The following is an 18,821-nucleotide window of genomic DNA, read 5'->3' on the forward strand; positions in this document are numbered from 1 at the left end:
TAATCCAGAATAATTCTCTTTGGAGGAGCATCTTTTTCCGATCACCCCCTCTCCTAGGTGCTGGGACATGATCTATAGCCATCAACTTCATGGATGGCAAGTTATGGCCAAGTTCGAGAAAGTGCTTTGCTACCGGTAACTCCGACTTCTGGTCCCTGTATGCTGTTCTGATGCTTGACCTATGGTTCCTGATCCGTTCCCTCAAGGGCAAGTCCGTTTTCCCGATGTATGTTAAACCACACGGACACATGAGTTTGTATATCACAAAATCGCTGGTGCATGTTAGTCGATGTTGGATGCGGAAGCTGGTTCCCGTATGAGGATGTGTGAACGTTTTTCCGGGGATCATATGCCCACAAGTCACACATCCTAAACAGCGATAACATCCCAGATTCTGTGGAGTACTGCTCTTCGTGTAGCAGTGAACTGGATCGGTGTTCACTAGCAGATCCCTCAGATTTTTGTTCCTCTTGTAACAGAACATAGGAGGATTCTGGAATATAGGAGGCAGTGTCACATCATTGCTAAGTGTTCTCCAATTTGCCTCAATAATTTGTTTGAATTTAGGTGATGATGTTGTGAACGTGGTGGGGAAGACCAATCTGTCAGATTTTTCCTTAAGTTCAGGAGTGTCAAATGTAGCCCGCCCTCGGTCGAGTGCCTTCTGTAAAATCTGGCATGTATACCCTCGTTGTCGAAATTTTTCCCACATTAGCCCTAGCTGTTCTTGGGCTCTTATTGGATCTGAGTTATTTCTCAGGACACGCAAGAACTGTGAGTAGGGTAGAGAGTTCTTTAATGAGCCAGGGTGGAAGCTATTAGCCTGAAGGATTGTATTTCGGTCCGTCGGCTTAGAGTATAAAGTATAGGCCAGTCTCGACCCTTCCCGTAGTACTCTAATGTCCAGGAAGTCAACTGATGTCAAGTCCATCTCTGCTGTTAATTTGATATTGCTGGTGCTTATATTGATGGACTGGACCATTTCTTTGGCCTCGGCTATGGAGCCAGTAACCAACATAAAGATATCGTCGATATACCTTGCATACTTCAGGATACGGCCATGATAGGGTTGCAGAATGTGTCTGGTTTCAAATTCAAACATGTAGCCGTTAGCATACATGGGTGCCATAGCCGCACCCATGGATGTACCAGCAATTTGTCTGTACCACTCCGTCTCGAACCTGAAGTAATTCTGGGACAGGACTATTTCCAAAAGCTCCAACGTGTACTCTATGGGAGGTCCTATGTAGTGTGTAGATTGCGATAATATCGACCTCATAGCATCTATCCCCTCTTGATGGGGTATCACGGTGTACAAACTTGACACATCACACGTCAATAGAACAACCGGTTCAGAGGGTAATGTTGTCTCAGATAATAATCTTATGAAGCTTGGGGTGTCCTTTATGCAGGTGGGAAGATGTTCAATGGGTTCTTTAAACAAGAAATCCAGCCATTTTGCCAGCGGTTCCAGAACTCCCCCAATTGCCGACACTATGGGGCGGCCTGGAGGTTTATCCAAATTTTTATGGACTTTGGGCAATGAGTAAATCACAGGCGTCCTTGGTGAAGTTGTTTGAAGATATTGGTAGAGTTCCATCGAAATATAGTTGGAACGCAGCCCTCTTGATAGGCATTCTTCAATTTGGTTGATGACCAGATCTGTAGGATCCTTTGTTAGTTTGGCATATGTGTTGTGGTCCGACAGTTGTAATAAAATTTCTGAACGGTAGTCACAATAATTTTGGATGACAATGCCTCCCCCTTTGTCGGCCAGACGGATGATGATCCCCTTGTCAGCTGACAAGGATTTGATGATCGCTCGTTCACTCTTGGTACAATTGGAATGATGAGGAAGCTTTTGTTTTAAATGATCCGATGACTCCTTCTGCACTGAGCGTAAGAAGGACTTAATAGATGTTTGGTTGGGCATAGGGTCGAATGTGCTCTTAGTTCTAAATCTGTTAGTCGAGTTCGTTGTATCCATGGTTTTGGTCTTAAAAAAATCTTTCAATCTTAGCGACCGACCAAATTTATAAAGTTCAACTTCCCAATCTAGGGGTTTAGCTCCAGACATGGGAACAAACGATAAGCCTTTACTAAGCATCCTTGTTTCTTCTGGTGTCAGAGCTCTGGAAGATAGATTGAAGATTGGGGCTATCTCTGTTGACGGGGTGGCCGCCCTCTTGCCCCAGAAGGTACGCCCCCTCTGGCCACGTCTTGTGATGTACCTCCGCCTGATGTTCCGTGTCTGCTCTGGTACCGTGTCCGTATAGATGTTTCCTCTGCTGATGCCCTTTCTAAAAAAAGTTGTGCAGTGCTGGATGAACTATCAGTTCTCCGTACTAAAGAAGAATCCTGCGGTAATTCAGACTCGGAGGTGGATTCACCTGAAGTTCTATCTATTGTGAACTGTCTAGGTTTACGGATGGGTCTGCGTTTCTTAATAAAATTCGGTGTATCTGACTTTCCGCTGAGCCATCTATATACACGATGTTCTTTATAATCAGCTGTAACCCTCTCCTGTTTTTCTCTTTTGAACCTCACCAAATCAGTTTTGTAATTCTTGATGTTGTCCTCTAGTTTTAATAAGGTAGTTGCCGATTCAGGTGCTGATAGTAGTACCGCCTGTCGTGTTTCTAATTCAGAGATTCTTCTCCTAATTTGGATTAGATCTTCCCTGACGTCCTCAATAATAATGAGCATAAGATCTAGTGAACATTTATTAAGGACGGAAATCCAGCGTTTGCAAACCTGTGGCTTCAGTCTGCCAATGGTAGGAATGTTTCTGACCCGAAAACCTCGTGGAATCTGTAACTTGCGATGGTAATCTGACAGGAACAGCCCATGTAAGTCCAAATCAGTCTCACGTTTTCTAAGTCTTAATAGCTCAAAATATATATCCCTTAAGGACGTAGTATTGGGTAAATCAGATGTAGACGCTGCCCACCGTATCCTGTCTGCATCCTCCTCACTGTACTGCCATGTTTCCGCCTGTTCAACTAAACCGCCAGCCAATGTAAAAAAATCTTCCATAGATGAAAAGATGTGGGATAATAGATTGAATCCAATATGTACAATTATATACAAGTACTCACAAGGGTACAGAATTGTAATTTTCCAACAGAAGTAGTTGAATGTAGATTCAGGAGTGGTTCAAACTCCAGAGTCGGGGTGCATAGAAAGCTGGCTCCTGCCACTGAGCCATACATACAAGGAAACAAAATAATCCTGCACTCCACAATCCAAACGTAAATGCCCGGTGCTTGTCCAGCAAAATACAGAAAAACGAAGAAAAGATAGCACTCCCAGGACTTGTAAGTAAATATAAAACTTAACTTTTAATCAATCGGCAAGAGGTCGACGTTTCAGTCTGTTAACCACAGACTTTCATCAGGACTAAAGCACAACACCATAAAATGACATATATATACAATAAACACACATTGGTAATCAACTTACCCGCCACCAAACCAATTACGTCTCCCTATCAGCTCCGGCTGGGTTTGCCGCGGGTTCCGCCGACGTCAATGCGTGCGTCGCAGTGACGTCATTGCACGGCGCCGGCGTCATTACACCACGTGACCACATGCCCGTCAGCATCATGGGGAGTGTTGTCATGGAAATAGACTCCATGGCAACCTAATAAAAACAATAATAAACGGCTGAAGCGGAAATTAGGCGAACATAAGTCCTGATGAAAGTCTGTGGTTAACAGACTGAAACGTCGACCTCTTGCCGATTGATTAAAAGTTAAGTTTTATATTTACTTACAAGTCCTGGGAGTGCTATCTTTTCTTCGTTTTTCTGTATTTTGCTGGACAAGCACCGGGCATTTACGTTTGGATTGTGGAGTGCAGGATTATTTTGTTTCCTTGTATGTATGGCTCAGTGGCAGGAGCCAGCTTTCTATGCACCCCGACTCTGGAGTTTGAACCACTCCTGAATCTACATTCAACTACTTCTGTTGGAAAATTACAATTCTGTACCCTTGTGAGTACTTGTATATAATTGTACATATTGGATTCAATCTATTATCCCACATCTTTTCATCTATGGAAGATTTTTTTACATTGGCTGGCGGTTTAGTTGAACAGGCGGAAACATGGCAGTACAGTGAGGAGGATGCAGACAGGATACGGTGGGCAGCATCTACATCTGATTTACCCAATACTACGTCCTTAAGGGATATATATTTTGAGCTATTAAGACTTAGAAAACGTGAGACTGATTTGGACTTACATGGGCTGTTCCTGTCAGATTACCATCGCAAGTTACAGATTCCACGAGGTTTTCGGGTCAGAAACATTCCTACCATTGGCAGACTGAAGCCACAGGTTTGCAAACGCTGGATTTCCGTCCTTAATAAATGTTCACTAGATCTTATGCTCATTATTATTGAGGACGTCAGGGAAGATCTAATCCAAATTAGGAGAAGAATCTCTGAATTAGAAACACGACAGGCGGTACTACTATCAGCACCTGAATCGGCAACTACCTTATTAAAACTAGAGGACAACATCAAGAATTACAAAACTGATTTGGTGAGGTTCAAAAGAGAAAAACAGGAGAGGGTTACAGCTGATTATAAAGAACATCGTGTATATAGATGGCTCAGCGGAAAGTCAGATACACCGAATTTTATTAAGAAACGCAGACCCATCCGTAAACCTAGACAGTTCACAATAGATAGAACTTCAGGTGAATCCACCTCCGAGTCTGAATTACCGCAGGATTCTTCTTTAGTACGGAGAACTGATAGTTCATCCAGCACTGCACAACTTTTTTTAGAAAGGGCATCAGCAGAGGAAACATCTATACGGACACGGTACCAGAGCAGACACGGAACATCAGGCGGAGGTACATCACAAGACGTGGCCAGAGGGGGCGTACCTTCTGGGGCAAGAGGGCGGCCACCCCGTCAACAGAGATAGCCCCAATCTTCAATCTATCTTCCAGAGCTCTGACACCAGAAGAAACAAGGATGCTTAGTAAAGGCTTATCGTTTGTTCCCACGTCTGGAGCTAAACCCCTAGATTGGGAAGTTGAACTTTATAAATTTGGTCGGTCGCTAAGATTGAAAGATTTTTTTAAGACCAAAACCATGGATACAACGAACTCGACTAACAGATTTAGAACTAAGAGCACATTCGACCCTATGCCCAACCAAACATCTATTAAGTCCTTCTTACGCTCAGTGCAGAAGGAGTCATCGGATCATTTAAAACAAAAGCTTCCTCATCATTCCAATTGTACCAAGAGTGAACGAGCGATCATCAAATCCTTGTCAGCTGACAAGGGGATCATCATCCGTCCGGCCGACAAAGGGGGAGGCATTGTCATCCAAAATTATTGTGACTACCGTTCAGAAATTTTATTACAACTGTCGGACCACAACACATATGCCAAACTAACAAAGGATCCTACAGATCTGGTCATCAACCAAATTGAAGAATGCCTATCAAGAGGGCTGCGTTCCAACTATATTTCGATGGAACTCTACCAATATCTTCAAACAACTTCACCAAGGACGCCTGTGATTTACTCATTGCCCAAAGTCCATAAAAATTTGGATAAACCTCCAGGCCGCCCCATAGTGTCGGCAATTGGGGGAGTTCTGGAACCGCTGGCAAAATGGCTGGATTTCTTGTTTAAAGAACCCATTGAACATCTTCCCACCTGCATAAAGGACACCCCAAGCTTCATAAGATTATTATCTGAGACAACATTACCCTCTGAACCGGTTGTTCTATTGACGTGTGATGTGTCAAGTTTGTACACCGTGATACCCCATCAAGAGGGGATAGATGCTATGAGGTCGATATTATCGCAATCTACACACTACATAGGACCTCCCATAGAGTACACGTTGGAGCTTTTGGAAATAGTCCTGTCCCAGAATTACTTCAGGTTCGAGACGGAGTGGTACAGACAAATTGCTGGTACATCCATGGGTGCGGCTATGGCACCCATGTATGCTAACGGCTACATGTTTGAATTTGAAACCAGACACATTCTGCAACCCTATCATGGCCGTATCCTGAAGTATGCAAGGTATATCGACGATATCTTTATGTTGGTTACTGGCTCCATAGCCGAGGCCAAAGAAATGGTCCAGTCCATCAATATAAGCACCAGCAATATCAAATTAACAGCAGAGATGGACTTGACATCAGTTGACTTCCTGGACATTAGAGTACTACGGGAAGGGTCGAGACTGGCCTATACTTTATACTCTAAGCCGACGGACCGAAATACAATCCTTCAGGCTAATAGCTTCCACCCTGGCTCATTAAAGAACTCTCTACCCTACTCACAGTTCTTGCGTGTCCTGAGAAATAACTCAGATCCAATAAGAGCCCAAGAACAGCTAGGGCTAATGTGGGAAAAATTTCGACAACGAGGGTATACATGCCAGATTTTACAGAAGGCACTCGACCGAGGGCGGGCTACATTTGACACTCCTGAACTTAAGGAAAAATCTGACAGATTGGTCTTCCCCACCACGTTCACAACATCATCACCTAAATTCAAACAAATTATTGAGGCAAATTGGAGAACACTTAGCAATGATGTGACACTGCCTCCTATATTCCAGAATCCTCCTATGTTCTGTTACAAGAGGAACAAAAATCTGAGGGATCTGCTAGTGAACACCGATCCAGTTCACTGCTACACGAAGAGCAGTACTCCACAGAATCTGGGATGTTATCGCTGTTTAGGATGTGTGACTTGTGGGCATATGATCCCCGGAAAAACGTTCACACATCCTCATACGGGAACCAGCTTCCGCATCCAACATCGACTAACATGCACCAGCGATTTTGTGATATACAAACTCATGTGTCCGTGTGGTTTAACATACATCGGGAAAACGGACTTGCCCTTGAGGGAACGGATCAGGAACCATAGGTCAAGCATCAGAACAGCATACAGGGACCAGAAGTCGGAGTTACCGGTAGCAAAGCACTTTCTCGAACTTGGCCATAACTTGCCATCCATGAAGTTGATGGCTATAGATCATGTCCCAGCACCTAGGAGAGGGGGTGATCGGAAAAAGATGCTCCTCCAAAGAGAATTATTCTGGATTAGGACACTACAAACGGTCCATCCCCTTGGACTGAATGAAAAATATTCGTTGTCTGTGTTCTTATAGTTTATTACTTTGGATGACCTGATATATACTGGCATAGGTGTTGGGGGCCCGCCCTTGGGGTTAAGCCACCTCCCTGGTTGTCCAGTTTAGAGGATGGTCATTGTCTCCACCCTTTTCATATTCTACATATGCCTCCATTCTTTGGGTGTCTGTAGGTTATTTTGACTAATATAGTGAATATATTGACATGGGGACCAATCCACGAAGTGGGTCCTTGATATGCGTTTTTCATTGATATCACCTATCTGTATATATTTTTTCCAGATTGTTGTTTCTTAGTTAGTCATTCACTAATTATTCCTGGAAGCCACTTAGTGGGCATACTTTGGAGGTTTGATCAGTATACAGATGGGCCCATGATTCAGTCTCCATATAGATATTTACTCCTTGGTTCAATTTCTTTGAACATGATTGAGCACCATTGTTCTTATAGTCGCTATAATTGCGGAGTCAATATGTTAGGCTATTCTATTGCAAGCCCTGAAATCTCGGTGTTTATATATTGGGTAAACACCTTACGGAAAGTAAGACTCCATGTTATTTAACATTATGGGCCCATTCGCTTAATTTCTAATTTTCTTTGGAAATTTATCCCTTTAATGTTCTGCCCCCTTAAAAATTCATCTTGATTTTGTCCTGCCATGGACTGTAATTATTGTGAGCCTTATAATCCCCCGATTGATTGGGGATAGTGGTTACACTCATGCATTTGGAATAAGTAATGTAATTCAAATGTTCGCCTAATTTCCGCTTCAGCCGTTTATTATTGTTTTTATTAGGTTGCCATGGAGTCTATTTCCATGACAACACTCCCCATGATGCTGACGGGCATGTGGTCACGTGGTGTAATGACGCCGGCGCCGTGCAATGACGTCACTGCGACGCACGCATTGACGTCGGCGGAACCCGCGGCAAACCCAGCCGGAGCTGATAGGGAGACGTAATTGGTTTGGTGGCGGGTAAGTTGATTACCAATGTGTGTTTATTGTATATATATGTCATTTTATGGTGTTGTGCTTTAGTCCTGATGAAAGTCTGTGGTTAACAGACTGAAACGTCGACCTCTTGCCGATTGATTAAAAGTTAAGTTTTATATTTACTTACAAGTCCTGGGAGTGCTATCTTTTCTTCGTTTTTCTGTATTTTGCTGGACAAGCACCGGGCATTTACGTTTGGATTGTGGAGTGCAGGATTATTTTGTTTCTATATATATATATATATATATATATATATATATATATATATATATATATATAACATACACAGTCTAAGTGTATTTTAATATATATATTACACACACTCTAAGTGTATTATATATATAAAAATACATGTAGAATATTATTGATTAAATAATAACCATCATTATATATATTTATATAATATAAAATAAATGTAAATACGTAAATAAAATTTTATAGATAGCGAGATATATATACATACATATATATATATATATATATATATATACACACACACACACACAGTTCCAAATTATTATGCAAATTCTATTTAAGTGTCACAAAGATTAAATATTTAGTTTTTCAGTTTAACTCATGGATGGCAATGTGTTTTTAGTTTTTTGCATTTTTCACACACAAACAAATATTAACACTAACTTTGGGCAGTGTTTGTGACCAAGTGGCTACTAACAAAGACTGGACATACTCAGCGCTGGGGAACTCTCCTCCCTCTTCTGACATCAGCGCTTAATGTGCATTCCATCAGTCCCTAGGAAGGCATTTCTCAATGCTTTCCTATGGACGGCAGCGTCTTCTCACTGTGAAAAATCACAGTGAGAAGCGCAGAAACGCCTCTAGCGGCTGTCAATGAGACAGCCACTAGAGGCTGGATTAACCCCAATGTAAACATAGCAGTTTTGTTTACAGCTGCAGAGTTAACCCTAGATGGACCTGGCACCCAGACCACTTCATTGAGCTGAAGTGGTCTTTTAAAAATCACCTCTCTCAGCAAACAAATATTGGGATTCAATTATATGGCCATATTGTGTTAAGGCCACCACTACATCTGTGTGTTCTAATATGTATGTATAATGTATGTGGCAGTGTATGTATGTGCATAAATCCAAGCAATCAAACGCCAACACAACATATTTAGACACCCTTGAAATCAAAAACAAACATTACATACAAACACACCTCTTCATTCAAACACCAATATTGCACACAAATGTACGCATTTAAAAGCCAACATACAAACACACCCCTACAAACCAACACTACACACAAAGGCACACCTGAACACACCTCTGCATTCATATGTAAACACTATAATTACACCACTGCATTCCAAAGGTAAGAGTACATACAAATATACACCCCTAAATGCACACACATACTCTATACAAAACATGCTTGTATTAAAGGGACACTCAAGGCACCCAGACCACATCTGCCCATTGGATTGGTCTGGGTACCAACTCCCACTACACTTAACCCTGCAACTTTCATAAACTGCAATATTTACCTTGCAGGGTTAACTCCTCCTCTAGAGGGCACTTCCAGGTTTTTTAGCACAGATTTTCTGTGCTATAGCGTCGCTGGACGTTCTCACGCTATGTAAGGGCCTCCAGCGTCGCTAAAATCCCAATAGGGAAGCATTTTTGAATGCTTTCCTATAGGGAGGTCTAATGCGCATTAGGTCTCACCCCGCGGGGGAGGACCCCGGACTGCCCTTCAGCAACCTGGGACGGGGGTGGGAGGGAGAGGGGACCTGCAGTACCAGGAAAACGGTTTGTTTTCCTGGCACTGGAGAGTCCCTTTAAAAAAAAACAAAAAAAAACTCACAAATACAATTCTACAAGGATAGGCAAATGGTAGCTCCCCAGCTGGCATAGCAGCATGGGAGTTTGATAGATGGGGATCTACCCTTTGGCCACTTTCACTCTAAAGGTGGCACAAAAAAAACCCTTCCATTTCAGCCTTAAAGGGACATTCCAGGAACCAAAACAACTTCCTCTAAATTAAGTTGTTTATGGGGCCAGGAGGACCTCAAAGGCACTCTTACATCAATGTACCTTTTCCAAGCCAGTTTTGTGAATAGGAAATCACTGATGGGCTGAGAGCAGGAGCTGCACTACGCACTTCCCCCATCTGTAAATTAAAATAATAAAATGGATGGATTGAACATCACTGCTGATAGCAACTTTGGGGTTAAACTATTCAAGAACAGTTTAACCCCTTGAGGTTAGAGTGTTCCTCTTTGTGGCCTCCTGGCACCATAACAACTTCATTTAGATAAAGTTGTTAAGCTGCTTTGAGTGTCCCTTTAAATGTGAAATTCACTTTGAAGTCTCTTGATATTCCTGACAAATAACCCTGCCAGCCCCTACCCTGTCACACGGCTATTCAATGCGGTGTGCCATATTTCTAGGCTTGCCAGCAGCTCTCAGAGTGTAAAATATTCCGGCTTTGGCAGCGAAACCCCCACTTAGCATGGGTTTAGCCCCTCGGCCCGGTAAGTACGGAGGAGCCCCGTGCTTGTGGCAGTAAATCACGGCGAGTCACTGTAGCAGAGGTGACATGCCCGGGGTGCCAGGCGCAGTGAGCTGTCTGCCCGCTAGACGGTGACTGGCCCCTCACAGCGTGCTGCTGGACTGACGTCACTTCCGGCTCGATTGCCAAAGCGCTGGGCCGCAGGCAGAGAGACAGGAGACCTGGCCAGAGATGGACGTGACGGGGCAAGACAGCGACTGGCGGAGCCTGGCCTTCAGACAGAAGCTGGTCAGCCAGATGTAAGTGCGGCTGCTGTTATGGGGCAATGCGGCAGGAGGAGGGGGGGGGGGGGGGGTGTCTCGGACAGGCCCCGGACCTGGCACCTCCTGGACGGTGGGCGCGCGGGAGGCTGCTCTCCGCTGGCGGAAATGCTTTGTGCGGCGCGAGGCTGCTGGAGAGCGGCATGCCAGAGAGGGGCTATTCCCCCAGTTTAAATAAACTTTATTAGTATATTAACCGCGAACACGCCCGTGCTGGGGGTTGTTTTCCCTCTGTCGCCTATTATCCTGTAATTAGTATTTATAATTAAAGGGCGAACAGAGGGTTAATGGAGATCATATTTTACTGAACTTTTTAAATTTATTTTTTTTAAAGTCTAGATTTCCAAGTCTTAATTATTTTTCTTTTTAATAGTTCCTGTACGCTGACCCAGAGCCCCATTTTCCACATAGCTATGCAGGGGTTTCTGATAGTTTCCAAGTGGATGAGTATACACTGTATCAGATAAAGTTGCCAACACGTTGGGATGTTGTCCCTTCCCAGGCAGAGAAATAACCTGATTTAAGTAAAAAGCATCATTTTGTATTTATTTGTACGCCTGACTCACTTTGTTTCTTGATATTTGTTGGGTTTATAGGGAAATGTTTCAAGGTCAGGGTCAAAAGCTAGAGCCCCACAGTTTTACAACTCCTAAGATTAGACGGCCTTAAAGTAAAACTAAAGGCACCCAGAGCACTTCATCATAATATGTGCTCCACAAGCCGGGGGTATGCCAGGAACTGGCCGGCTCGCCACCTCAGTGCCCCCCAGGAGGCGGTTGGCTGTACCTAAGGCAGGGTAGACTCCTGCTTGCTCATACAGTAGGAGCCTACTCTGCTCGAATGTGATGTGTCTGGAGGGAAGACAGGAGGTGAGGGAGGGCTGATATCTGTACTCCAGCACTACTCCCTTATGCCCTGCGGTGATGCCGGGAACGGGTTATGATGTCCCTGGCCCCAGCATCACTAAAGAGCGCAAGGGAGCAGTTCTAGAAGAGCGTAAAGATGACGGCAGGCACACTGAACCCCAGGGAGCGCATCCACTCCAGCTCTCCCAACGGTAGGGAGGCTGAGTGGACTTAAAAAATTATTTGCGAGAGAATGTGTATCGGTCAGTGTGTTTCAAACCAGTGAGAGAGTGTGTGTGTGTGTCAAATCAGGTATTCACTCAGGAGAGTTAACAGAAGCTGCTAAGCAAAACCACCTGGTGTGAAGGTGGGGAGGAGCGCTTGATCATTACTTTCTGTGAGACACTCACTTTTCAGAAGCCCAATCCATCTATCATAGAGAATCATTGCAGACCTATGCCGCATGCGTGAGACTTTTTCCATTAATCCAGTGAAGCATTGTTTCTTTCACCCCCACAAAATGTGTATTTCATAAAGATATAATCTTTATTAAAATACTCATAGTGACTGGATTGGAATTTTACCAAGATTCCAATACAGTCAAAAACATATACTGAGACAGAGTATGGGGCTATTTTGTCTCAGTATTTTTCCTGTGCCTGATACTTCTTGATACTGGGTGGAGCTACTGTAGTCAATAAGTGTCAATCCCCCAGCCATCATCAGTGATGGTTGCAGGAAATTAGCTGTATCTATAGAGGGTCTTGCGGGATCCTCCTTAGATCTCTCTGCTGTACTCTCACGTGCGAGAGCACAGCAGTGACGTCTGCTCCTAGCAGTGGAGCACCAGGAGCAGAAGTGGACCGACCCGTCTTAAGTGAATGACCGCGCCCATGAGTTACAGGTTCAGGTAAGTATAACTAACCTATCCCTGCTCCCTCCGGAACCCCAGCTTCAATATAATTAGCAGGGGTCCTTGCAAATTATGCAAAGTCCCCAAACAGTAACAGTGCTGCCTGAAGAAGTAAGTGCCTTTAGTGGCTACCTTTTGATAGCCACTAGAGGCATGTTATCAGCCAGATGTAAACATTGGTGGAGAACTGATAAGTGACCTGAAAATTAAAGGCGAAAATAACCAAACAAAAAATAATTTAGCTCTCAAGGTGGATTGCCCCGAACCCCGCACCCAACAACAGACAAAAAGACCTACACAAGCGAGAGGGAGACGGGTGCACCTAAGATGGCGGATCAAGCAGACACAATAGTGTCTAACAAACAACGACAACGCCCAGGTATGGCAGATACCGGGAACCAAGCAAGAGATCCCATTATTGTAATCTTCGAAAGCTTCTGGGCCAAATTGCAGGCATGTTTACAGCCTGAAAAGCCTCGCCGACACCCTACCAGGAGGGCTGGAGTCGAAGGTATGCGGAAGAATGGGGGTCCTCCTCAGGCCTACTCTAAGACCCACGCTACCAAATCACACACCTGTGGCCCTCCCGGGCTGAGAGCAGTAAGGGGGCGCGCCCCAGAGGTGCCGGCCACACTGGCGGAGTACAACTAAGCGACTACCCAAGCGACCTGGCAAGACTCCCCGCACCACCCCGAAGGGGTTGACCCACGGCCACAATGGCTCCCAGGCTCACGGCCGACTAGCACCAGCTCTCGCACAGCTCCGGGGCGGGAGAGTATTCCAGACTCTGAACCACTGCGGCACTACCCAGCGAGACGTAATTCAGGTAGAAGACCTATTCCCGAACACATTGCATCCCAACACAGCTCATCTGCTCTAGAAGCCTACTGACCATGCTGTTGCAGGTACGTGACCTGCAGCGGGCAAATTCAAGACACTGTCAAGGGACAGCCTGCAGAATTGTGGCAGCGCCTGCTTTACTGCACGAGAGCAGGGGAGAGGAACCCCATCGAGGAGGCCGGAGATAGCGGAGACGGGACTTACCTGACACAAGGCATAGACTGACGAACCCACAAAACATGCCTGCTGTGTGGCCACCTACCCAGCATAATGTCTGCACCACATATGGGACTTTAAAGGAATGTATGCTGAAGCACATTTTATACTGCCCAGTGGCATTTCCTAGCTGTTTGCCTCACCAGTTCTAGTTTAGCCTGTTTCTCCTACTGTTCATACCTGTTAGAACTAAATTCTAGATGTCACTTAATAACATAAAGCTTATAGCCTACTATTCACAATTACGCATGATACAGTATGTAACCTAGCAATGTCTTAACAAGCGTAGTGGCTGTAAAGTACAACTTAGAGCAACGTGACCTCTATCAGTCTTAATGCCCCACTGTGATATACTCTCTCGCAAAGTTAGCGAGAACCACTAAAAGATTAGCCAAACCAAATGTGCAGTGTTATTGAATATAATGGTTATGCTAAAGTTATTATATTATAAAAATTGTGCCGTTTAACCCAATGCTCCTATTGTTACACGTGAATATTCACTCAAGGATTGCTCTTGGGGCACCACGAGCTTGTCTGTCATTTATGTCATTGCACAACAAAAATAAAGAATAAAAAAAAAAAAAATTTAAAGAATGCCTGTACTAAAAAAAAAAACGTTAAATCATTAAATTCTAATGGCATAACCATCTATACATTGTTCTAACAATTTTGCTAGCAAATGTATAAATCTGCCAGAATCGAATTTTTGGATATTTGCTCCCATCTCTCTATGGCAGACAGACTATCGGCATTTAGGCACTGCCGATATCTGTATGCATACAGCTTGCCTACTACCTTGCCATCCTCGTAGCTTCAGCGTTGCGACCATGCATGTGTTCTGCAAGTGTCCCCATCTGCTCGTGACACCACTGCCAACTATACTGAAGATCAGAAAGTTCACTTTAACTATTTTCACACCTTGCCTATTTTGGCAAGAAATAACAAACCTATGATTCGGAGCTAAATATTTATTTGACTCGCGGTCTCAAGATAATTAATCTGTTAGTCTATATCCCTGTAGAGGGCATAACAAAACAGGCAGTTAGTGTGTCATTGTTAGTTGGATGCTTCAACTGTACAGTCCTCCTGGGTAAAGATATTCTGCTCAGAACATGCCAAATAAGTAGGACCGTAGTAACATAAAAATATTAATTAGTGCAATAAAGCCCACGTGGAGGGTGGAAGGTAATTAAAGTGCTACGATTACTATTATGCAGTAAGGGTCCTTTGGGAATGAATTGTGACCCACTGTGGCAAAATTTCCATCACCGAATGACATACAATATTTATATGTAAACAAGATAAAGCATGCATAGTACAGGGGAGAATGAGAGTTAGAATAAATAATTAGTGGGAACAGTGATAGGATGAAGAATTGAGATGGAACTATGGGTAGCAGTACTGGAAAATGGGGCGATGGACATGCTAAAGGAATAAGATGAAGAGAGATGTTGAATGGAAATTGTCAAGAAGATGGACATTCTGAAAACTAGAACCAGGTGCTTGAAGGCACTGAGCCCGAAATGTAGATAGCTGTGTTTGCATAGCTCCAGAGCTGGGTAGATGCTATGAAGGGGTCATTCAACAGAATCTGAGACACGTCTTCTTTAAAGGGACACTCCAGTGCCCAAACAAAAATATATATTAAAAAAAACACTGTTTAGTAGGTATGCACCCAATGAAAACATGTATTCCTTTAATTACACATTTCTTTTCATTGGGGGTATAGCTAAAAACAAACAGCAGCCTCTGGAATCTCTTCCTTTCTTCAGCAGCTCAGACTTTCTATAGTTGTGCAGTCACAGACTTCCCAATTCAGCTCAATGAGAAGTCTTTGCAAGGCAAGTGCTCTGGGTGATTGCTGCCTCTTGAGTTTAGCTCCACTGAGATAAACAACCAGGAAGTAACAGGACCTGTTGTCTGATTGACAACCTGGAAAGTGTAACAAGGTTAATTTATAAAAATTTCAATTTATATTGAAATCTGCACTTTTTGTACAAAAAAAAGGTTAGTCTTCACACAAATCATATAGACAAGCTAAAGTGCTTTAGGGTTCTGGAGTGTTCCTTTAAGTATTTCACACTATTCTCTCCAAATTTCAACACCCCAGTTCTCAAGCACCATTTCTGAAGTAGCCTTTTAACTCAACCCATGGAAACCCACCTTTTTACCTGTTTGCTCCCTTAACATTTTATTCATGCATCCTGTAATCTGGATGTGACGAGATAGGTTTCAGCGTGGTGATGTGCTGTATAGAAGTCTGATAGGAATGCTCTGTTTCCTGTTATACCTTGCCTTTGCTTCACATTGATTGTCTTACTGCTGGTGGAGTACCATCCGGATTAGAGATGTAACATTATTCTATCATTTGTACACTTTTTTAAAAACTTTTTTTTAATAAGTATAGATTGTTTTTGTATGTTATGTTTTATTTTTTTTTATTAATATTTAGTGATTTATTTTATTCAGAAAATGAAGAAGCAAGGGCTATGACTGATACTGTGTGACAGTATGCTTAAAGTATATAAATGTTTTTGCTGTTTGGAAGTTCCTCTCCTCTCTCTCCTAATAATTATTAGAAGTAATCGGGGTATGAGATCGAGTGGATTTCATAGGGTCATTTATTATGATGGTAGAGGTGTTTGGGTTTTGGGAGATATATGGCACATGGATGGAGGATTTTTTAAAAATTTTTATGAACAGATGAGTTAGCATCTTTTGGTCTAACCAACGTTAGGATGTGGCTGCAATACTTGGCATCACCTTTTCCTGTTTCATTTGAGGGTCATACACTTTCAGGCTGTTTAAAATGTGTAGAACACTTTTCACTAAATAATGGGTTCATTTTTTTTTTATAAAAAAGAACATGTGTTTGTAGCTTCAGGAAGAAATCACCCTTCAGAATGTGGAAAAAAAAACTATATCCACAAACTAGCAAGCACATGTAAAGAAGCATAGGGAATGGTTTTAAATGAACTAAGTTGATTCTTTTTGGGACCACAGCTTGCAGTTGTACCTGCAGATTTTATTGTCCAAACATGTTAAGTGATGCCAATCTAATTATGGATAAAGACATCAAGAAAATCCTAGCACAAACAGTTGTAGAGCTTTCTGCAAATAATATCCGTATGTTCTGGAAAGAAGGTGCAATAGAAAAAAACACACCTTATAGTGTACTATTTCTTAAGATTGCAGGAACATAAACAAAAGTCAGAACCTATTCCTCCTAACGAAGGTAAGGTACTCACACAGGAACTGGCATAAGAATATATTGAGGTTACAATTCCTTTCTGTACACCTTTTGTATTCCAGCATTGTCTGTCTGTCGTGGCTCACAGCAGTGCATGCCAGCAAAGTCCCACGGGTAGAATGCTGAAATTCCGGAGTCAGGGCAGATCCACAAATGTTATTCGCGGCAGTGTTCCAAAGCCTGCGCGTTTTCTAGGACTGCAATTACTTCCTCAGGGCACAGGAAGCTCTGCCGATATACAGCCATTTATTCACTTCCTAGTGGCCATAGTAGTCAATGAATCCTTCCTCTTCTCCATAAATGAGGATGAAAGTATTCTCTCTCTCATTGAGTGCACTTTATATCACTTTGCACTTTGTTATATTTTGCACTTGTGGCACTTTAGAAATTTGGTCTTAAAGACCAAAGCGCACCTTAATTTTGAGTTTTTTTGTATTGTATGAGTGTTTGTTGGTGCTTTACACTTGTTTTGGTGCAGCTTCTTTTTATAACATTCCTTGGTATTTATATCTATATTTTTAGACATTTATTACTAGCGCCTGTTTTTTTTTTTTACTTGTTTTTGTTGTACATATTCTCTCTCTGCCACCATCAGTTTTTTTTTTAGCTTAACAGTACTGACATACATAGATTCATAATGTATACAGTCCTTACAGATCAGAATTTTTATACATTGTATCCAGTATAATAGTCTTAATTTCATACTTATTACTGCTCACAATATGATTAAAAATTCATAGTCTTGCGTTTTCTGATGATTTCCTCCCACACCTGTAGATCCCTGTAAGTAGTGGTAGATGTGTTATATTTTCCTGCTTTCAGGTATATATATATATATTTTTTTTTTTTTTTAAACCATACCTCGAGCCACAATTTTTTTTTTTTTTATAGTCTTGTTTTTTTAAATACTATTTTAGTGTTGCCATTCACAATTCCTATTAGTTTATCTTGGGCTATTACAGCCAGTAAACTTTTAATATATTCCCTACTGCATTATATGTTGTTACAAAAATGGGCATCCCACCCCTTTCACTTTCTCTTTCGGACTCTCTTTGTATGTTATATTTTTAGTTAGGTTTTATTAGGTTTGTTTTGTTAGTAGTTTTACATATATCTGGCATGTACATGACTATTGTCATGCTGTTTTCTTTTTCAGAGATGAAGCAATGCGCAAAGCAGGAGTTGCCCATAATAAGTCTAGCAAGGATATGGAATCTCATGTTTTTCTAAAAGCCAAAACACGTGTAAGTATTGCACACTCCTTATTTTACTGCATGTCGGTAGACATACCCAGCCTTCTTCAGTTACAGCACTATTGTTAACATGCATAGATGGATCCATTTAATCAGTCTCAGAATAAGTCAATTTGATCATCAATCTTTGCTCTGATTTGCAGGAAGAATACTTGTCTTTGGTAGCCCGACTTATTATCCACTTCAGGGACATACGTAAGTATCTTCTGCTTTGGTTTTATTAACTTTACACTCAAGTTGATAAATTTAAATTGTACAAAATTCTAAGTATTTTGTGTACTTTGTAGAATCCCTTGTGACTAGATCTGACATATTAAAGTTACACATTAAACTATTGGGCTCACTAACTGATATAAATATGAAGCAATGCTCTAAATTCAACTCCATATGCCAAACTACAATGTCTTGGAAACACCAAAGACTAGTCGTAGAAGTATTGATAAGGTGACTTTATATTATCCAAATATATATTTAAATATTGAGATCTGGTGCTTTACTATACCCGTCCTGCTGATTTAATTCACCAAAACAAAGTTGTGTAAGTTGTATCAGAAACTCCTTCTACATTTAATGCAC

General features: G+C 42.3%; 1 protein-coding gene across 4 annotated transcripts in view; it reads left to right on the plus strand.

Moving 5' to 3' along the window:
- Positions 1 to 10,794: 10,794 nt before the first annotated feature.
- MED15 (mediator complex subunit 15) overlaps positions 10,795 to 18,821 on the plus strand; it is a 28,078-nt gene continuing 20,051 nt past the window's right edge. For all 4 annotated transcript variants that reach the window (XM_063454508.1, XM_063454511.1, XM_063454509.1 and 1 more), the window contains exons 1-3: positions 10,795 to 10,907; positions 18,149 to 18,236; positions 18,389 to 18,440. In XM_063454508.1, the coding sequence (XP_063310578.1) occupies positions 10,840 to 10,907; positions 18,149 to 18,236; positions 18,389 to 18,440 (208 nt within the window). In that variant the 5' untranslated portion in view covers positions 10,795 to 10,839. The remainder of the gene's footprint in view (positions 10,908 to 18,148; positions 18,237 to 18,388; positions 18,441 to 18,821) is intronic.

This window comes from Pelobates fuscus, chromosome 5, assembly GCF_036172605.1.
Source record: "Pelobates fuscus isolate aPelFus1 chromosome 5, aPelFus1.pri, whole genome shotgun sequence".
In the NCBI taxonomy this organism is placed as follows: domain Eukaryota; kingdom Metazoa; phylum Chordata; class Amphibia; order Anura; family Pelobatidae; genus Pelobates; species Pelobates fuscus.